The 7,232-nt window shown below is 36.2% G+C and overlaps 1 protein-coding gene across 1 annotated transcript in view; it reads right to left on the reverse strand.

The window, feature by feature from the left end:
* The window catches only part of CAPLA (catalytic subunit of protein kinase A), a gene marked incomplete in the record, with an annotated part of 64,499 nt that extends 57,664 nt beyond the window's left edge, over positions 1–6,835 (reverse strand). The window contains 2 exon segments of the mRNA NM_001204491.1: positions 2,500–2,561; positions 6,622–6,835. Coding sequence (NP_001191420.1) covers positions 2,500–2,561; positions 6,622–6,667 — 108 coding nt within the window.
* Between the last annotated feature and the right edge of the window lie 397 nt (positions 6,836–7,232).

A 7,232-nucleotide genomic window follows, 5' to 3' on the forward strand; every position in this document is an offset into this window, starting at 1 on the left:
GCAGACAGACAGACAGACAGACAGACAGACAGACTATACAGTTAGCTCTTCTTCATTACAGACTAATCATCGGAAACCCGCAGGCAGATCTGGCGAGATTTGCACGGCATTATGTCAATTACCAATCCCGTAACTGGGCACATTAGCGATAGATTACACATTAATAGTTTAAGACTTTTCACAAGAAAATAACTAGTTAAAATATTTGCAGGGCGAGGAAGCCAAATGAATTCAGGAGACTGCACCCAACTGGAATTTGACCAAATGAATTTAAAACTCATTCCAGTAACACTCGTACAAAGTTTTCACAAGACCATGCTATTCAACACAGACAGAGCTTACAAACAAGGGCAATTATAATGTACAAAACACAGACTCAAAGCTGCCATCGACTGCTCTATTTTGTTTCCTGAATTAATTAAAACTCAGTAGTAAGAAATGTGAAATACACTGACCTTTAAACACACTTGGTAAAGTGTTCTCATTTTAACTACTTCAATTTTCAACAATGTAGCGACCCCTCCCCAGCCCACCCAATACACAACAACCCTCGAACAACACAATCTTTAAGAAAATACACAAAATAAAAAAAAGTTGCAAATTTCACACACATATATATATATACAAAAAGATCAGAAATACAACCTCAAACAAAAAACCCATATAATTTGCCAACGTATGTCTGCTCTATCGTAGACTCAATGTGGAGACTTTCAGACTAGATATAGACAATATACTTTCTTTACATGAGGTTCTTTGAACATTTTTATGCATTGGACAGGAAACAGATTGATTTGTCACTTTTAAATAAAACAAGCCGAGACACAATACCCACCGGCACACCTAAAAGTTCCAGTAATAAAACTGTGATATTTCTTTGTTTTATTTGTTTACTCAACTTCAGCCCAGTATAATTCAACTTATTTGTCATTGACAAATAGGGTAGATAAGACAACAGCATTCAAGAGACTTACGAGCACAGTTCTACTGCATTGAATCAAGAATTGGAACTTAGCACAATAAATCCAGCTGATGAGACTGTTTTCCTTTAAAAAGAACTCCTGTACACTCAAAGAAGCTAGCTCAACAAGATAAAATCTTGCAGATAAAACTTTGAAGATTCAGCATGACAGAAAGACCTTAACTTTGCCATGATGCAAGTTAACAAGTTAAAAAGACTAGTTCAGTATCATCTTTGAGAAAAAAAAATTTAACTTCATGCATCATGATAAGAAACAATGACCCTCGGACATCTTAAATTTCCCTTTTCCAAAACTATAAAAGAAAAAAACCAAAAAACAATTTAAACCAAACAAACAGTAATGAGCTTGAAGCTATAAGTTCAAACGATGGAGGTACACAAGTAATCAAGTACCTAAAACAGAAAAAAACTGTTGATAAAAATACCCTGAGAACAAAACAAGTGATCTCATTTATCACTAAAATACTGATCTAAATTTAAATTCAAACTCAACGATACCTGAACAACAAAGCAACATTTTTTTTTCACTTTTATCAAAAAATAGATACAAACCAATGGAGAGACATTCTGTGCGAAAAGAAAAAATACAAACCCAAATGCAATGAGAATGGGACTCTATTTATAACTCCCCTCATCATTTATACGTACTAGTACACATTTAAAAGTGCAACTTCTCAGCATGTGTGCAAATAAAATTCAACATGTCTACCTTTTATGAATACATCATGAGACGATGTAATTAATTCGTTCATTCATCTGTTCCTAAACTCTACCAACAGTATAATATATTATATATATATATATATATATAATGGAGGGTGACTCAACAAATAAGACAAAGACTCCAATGTCACAGCTGCTGTTCCTGAAATTTCATTATGTTGCAAAGTAAAGTGACTTCAGCACCCTCAATTCCACTTTTGCAGTCTCCCCCCCCCCCCCCCCATTTTCCCCCCCTTCACCTCCCTATCCATCCATAACTTTACCCTTCTCTGTCAATCAATTTGTATTTTACACTAAACATTATCATCTCTGATGCAGATCGAAAACTTCCTGCCAGAAAGTTCACAAAACAAATTCTAAATTTTCGTCGACTAAAATGTACTTTTTTTCATAGCACCACAGCCAAGGGTTTTGCTGCTCAGACAACCCATATAATATACTGGATATTTATTAGTGTTATAAACAATTAAAACAAGACTAAAATATTTTAGCATTTAATTTATCACTGCGCAACTAAAACACGAAATCCCCTTAAACTGAACTAAGAACTCTATACAAAGCCTACATATTCTGATGACAAAACAGGAAGCATTTGTGAGATGTCAGGGTAAAATCAGGCCCTCATCAAATTAATTTTTCAAAGAAACCGACAAATAAAATTTATTTTAGCCCTACGTTTCAACATCATATCGGTTACTTATCTTTTTTAAAATCAGACAGTAGGCTGACAATACAATTAAAGAAATCAAAGTCATGACAGACAATGACAAGAACAAACACATTTCAGTACTTACTGCTGGTGGGTGATCCCATTTGTTCTGAAATTCCTCTTTGGCTCTGGCCAAGAATTCTTTGACTGAAAAACAAAGATTAAAATAGCAATCAATACGGGAGATAAAAAAAAAACATTCGAAAAATACAAGAGAGGAACAAAATCCCTACACACAAAAGAACACTGACAGAATTTGTTTTCAGTAACCCCCAAAATAAATAAATACCCAAGCGAAGCAAAAATAAGAAATTAATTCACTAAAGAACAGCATCCTCCTTAAAGCTCTTTACTTTTTCACTGAAAGAAAAAAAACAACCTCTATAAAAAACATGAACACAAAATTCAACTATTAACTACGCTTATGGTTTCTTTTTTTTTTTTGTAAGAGTTTTACAGCACTTGCAACACAATATTCAATATGGTCATATAAGGGCCGAAGAAAAGAGGTGTTACCAGAGAGAAACAAACACAAAAATGAAGGAGGGGAGATCAGGACAATAGATGTTTGATAGGAAAGAAGGAGCAAACCACACCAGAGCACCCGCGAACCACCCACTTATGGTTTCTTTCTTTTCAAAAAACTCAAAAACATAAAAGTTAACTTACAAAAGATTTTTTTTTTAAAAAGCAAAAACAGCATAGATAGGCAGTGAGAGAAAGTACAAAGCATCCTTTCATGACATGATCACATACAAACTCAAAAGAACACAGTGGTACCATGAGTGTTTTGAAACCAACTAGCTTCTTAACCATACACCACTGTATACTTCAAGTTCACACAAAAGACTGAAAAAGACACCCGGTGAAATAGCAGACAAAAATCTCATTGCCTGATTTGTTCACTTTAGGTTTTTTAGTCTTTAATTAAATTATGTCAAAGGAAAAGACAAAAATTAATTTGGACAACGACAAAGTTACAATCAAAAATAGCTTTCGTTTAGTTTTAGTAGGAGTTAGAATTTTCCACACTTGCAACACAATATTATATAACGCCATAAAAGTACTGAAAGAGAGTAACAAACACAAAAAAGGAGAAGAGATGGATAACGGCTTAACCATGTTTGATGGGTACGAAGAAGCAATTAAACCAGAGAAGAACCTGCCAACCCCCCACCTAATGATAGCTACTGTGAGTACAACAAGTAATCAGTAGGAGTAATAGTTGTTACTATTGTAGTTGCAGTATGTGTGTTTAAAATAGTGGATACATGTAGTATGTAGCAGGGAAGCAATTTCCGGAGTAGCAGAAACATGTAATGAATTAAAGTCAAAACGTACGTCAAGTCAGTCTGTCTCAGGATTCTCTAAGTTATTATATATGTTATTACATAAGCAGATGCTTAGCAACTCAAACTCAACACTATTTCTGCTTTTATAGAAAATCCACAGTGCAGGTGTTTGTTGAAAGGGAGAGGGGGGCGGGTATCTGGAGAGTTAGTGAGAGAGAGAGAGAGAAAGAGGGAGGGAGGCAGACAAAACAATTCACATAAAAAATAAACGGCACACTAAGAAACAAAACTATCATGAGCCCCAGGCATTTTCCTCAGCAACAGAAAACACTCCTCCCCTGTACTTCCACCCAATTCCCCTACCTTTATAATTCCTTTGTCAAAAAAGAATTTTTACAGAATGACTTGTTAAACGATAACATTTTTAAAATTCATTAATTAGCACTGATAGTGAAAGTACCATCTCAACATTCTCACACTAACATACTTTAATATTAAAATTAAAGTATAACCAAGCCCTTGCCTCATACACTCACGTTTATAAAAATGCAGCGTAAAAAAGCTCAGCTCGAAACCTGAACTTACTTCAGCTCGGCATACATCATGAAGATGAAACTTAAATATTTTCAATACTACCATACAACCATCATTCATTATGATCTATAATTAAAATATTCCATCTGCTGTTTCTGGATTTGTTGCAGAAAGTAAAAGCTCATTCACGAGTCTGAAACAAGAAGTCCACCCACCAAAGGAAACTAGTGTAGTTTTTTGCCTATTGCTATAGGACTTATCTTTCTACATGAGAGTACTTTTCTGACTTTTCACAGAGGTAATCAGTATTTGTGACAAAAGGCAACAATACTTTGCACAGTTCATTCTGAACTTGTTATTATGACAACTAATAATTCTTTTTCCATAAAACAGCACAGTGCTTAGTTGCAGTTGCAATGCTGATATAGACTATAGACAAGGAAAAACCCTCTCTTACAATGGCAGATCTTTCGCATTTCTAGGAGAGACATTACAAACTTTTGATGACAATGATAGAAGAGGCTTGCCAGTACGAGATTACCAACCCACTAACAGTAAGTGGAAAGCTAATTTAAAAAAACCCTTTATTTCTGATGATAAAATCTATGCCCTTGGAAAGATAAACTAAAGATAGATTGGTAATTTTGGAAATAGGTCATCTAAAAGGTGGGAGGGATTTGCAGAATTGTTCTGCCGCCGCCTTTCTTTCAATTTAGCCTACAACGATCGTGCAATAGGAGATCAAACCATCAATTCCAAGATCATCATGACAAAGATTGAGGACACATTGACTTTAAACTTGATTCCAATGATAATGATAACAACACGCAATAGACCTTAGCCTTTCCTATTAAATATAAAACACAATCCTAGTGTTTTTTGTCAGAGACATATCTCAGTACTTGCTGTTTCTTCATAAAAACAATGTTCACTCAACAAGAGATCAATATTGTAATTGGAATGACTTCCGTAAGAATGTACACTCAAGAGATCAATATTGTAATTGGAATGACTTCCGTAAGAAGAGACCACCCCAACAAGTCACAATTAAGAAAGGAAAGACCAAAACCCTAACCCAACCCCTACACTTATGGTTATCCCAAACCCTAGGCCGATATTCCATTCTGTTTCATAGTGGTCGCATTTTTTACCTCTTTGAACACCCTCGGATGCTCCGGCAGTAATAACCCTGTTCCCCATCGGACGCTGGGAGCGTCCAGTACTACATCTAGATGTAGATATATATAATCTACATCGTGACAACTGTTTCCTTTTATATAGATCTAGATCTAGATCTAGATCTAGATCTAGTGCTAATTTTTGCTTGTTTTTCGGAACTATTCCCGAACCATGTTTTTTTTAGTAATTATGATTTTAAGCCTTTGCGTTTGCTATTTAGAAGTTTGAGGCAAGCTTTTGGGGTTATGAGACGTAGTGCACTAGGTTTAGATCAGGGTGACAGTAGAAAAAAACTCAGGGAAACGATGTAGAAAACTCAGGACTTGAAGAGTTAAAATTTTCTTCAACATGTCCATAAATAGTCACTGTCTACAACAAAAGTCAGGATGAAGAAAACATATAGATCTAGGCTATTGACAACAAAACTCATTGAATCATTGAGTGTAAAGTGTAAAAAATGTAGTCTAATAGAACTAGATTCTAGATCTAGAATCTAGATCTAGACTAGACATAGAAATTTATCATAGATCTAGATCTAGATCTAGATCTAGATCTAGATTAGATCTAGATCTAGATCTAGATAAATTTGACTGTTGTCTGTTGTGTAAGTTTAAGAGTGTAAACTACACTAGAGATCTAGAATCTAGATATCTAGAACTAAATCTAGATCTAGATTAGATCTAGAATCTAGATCTACAGCTAATCAAAGGATAGCAGTCGAGACTCAAACTCAAAGATGAAGGCTAGCCTAGATGATCTCGCTGATTCCAGATTCTAGGCCACTAGCGCGGACTGACAAAACAACTGAGGCACACACCAGACAGTATATATTTCTTTCAGGCGCCAGGACTCGTGGAATCACCAAGACATTAAAGATGACTACTTGCGCTCAGTACACCAAATCATGCTCACAATAACCACCCGTACAGAGTCTAGAGACAGAGATGAGCAAATTCATTCAAACAGGTTTCAGTTTTGCAACGTCAACGAACACACTTGAAGAGTCATAGTCTAGATTTCTAATATGACACACAGAACCACTGACTTAAAAAAAAAAAAAGCAAAGTGAACATAACTGACTTTCGGATCAAGGTCTAGATTTCCTAGTGGTTATTAAATAACCGCACCTCAAGGGACTATTGATAGCAGGCTCGACTTCAGGCCAACTGACCTCTGTTCTGCATCCCCATCCATTTTCTTACCATTTTCCGCCGGGTCCCCTTTTTTTGCCGTTGCCGCATTGCCCATATCCTGAGTGTAACTGCTACTGCACCTCCAATCTGATAGTGTTTGACTGCACAAACAGGTGCTGAGCAGATAATCCCGTTAGTTTGAAAAACAGAAGTGTAATCCCGATAAGAATCCTAGTCCACGCACGCAACACGAAAGCCACAAACAATACTAACACCTCTTCTCTCAGAACTGAGAAATGTTTATTACCGAATCAATGCAAGAAACACGGTCGTTCCGGGTAGTGATATTTCATTACATTCTTCCTGAACACAAAATGAATAAAAACAATTTCAAAATCCTAAAATGATTTGAAAAATGACAATTTAAACGAGCTTTTGGCTGTAACACGATAGTAACAGATATTTGACAGCTGAATTATTTTCCAGTGCGTATGCGCCTAGCCGGTGAACGCAGAGCACGCAAAGCACTGTGGGTAAGACTCTCGTAAACATTAACCTGACCGCGGAGCAATCAGCTGAATGGCGAACGAGCGAGCCCGCTGTCCTAGTTTCCCCTCGACACAACACTCGGTTTGTGAGCGAGCGCATCCGTGTGATCGAGGCGGAGAGAGAGAGAGAGG

Source organism: Aplysia californica, unplaced genomic scaffold (genome assembly GCF_000002075.1).
Source record: "Aplysia californica isolate F4 #8 unplaced genomic scaffold, AplCal3.0 scaffold00799, whole genome shotgun sequence".
NCBI lineage: Eukaryota > Metazoa > Mollusca > Gastropoda > Aplysiida > Aplysiidae > Aplysia > Aplysia californica.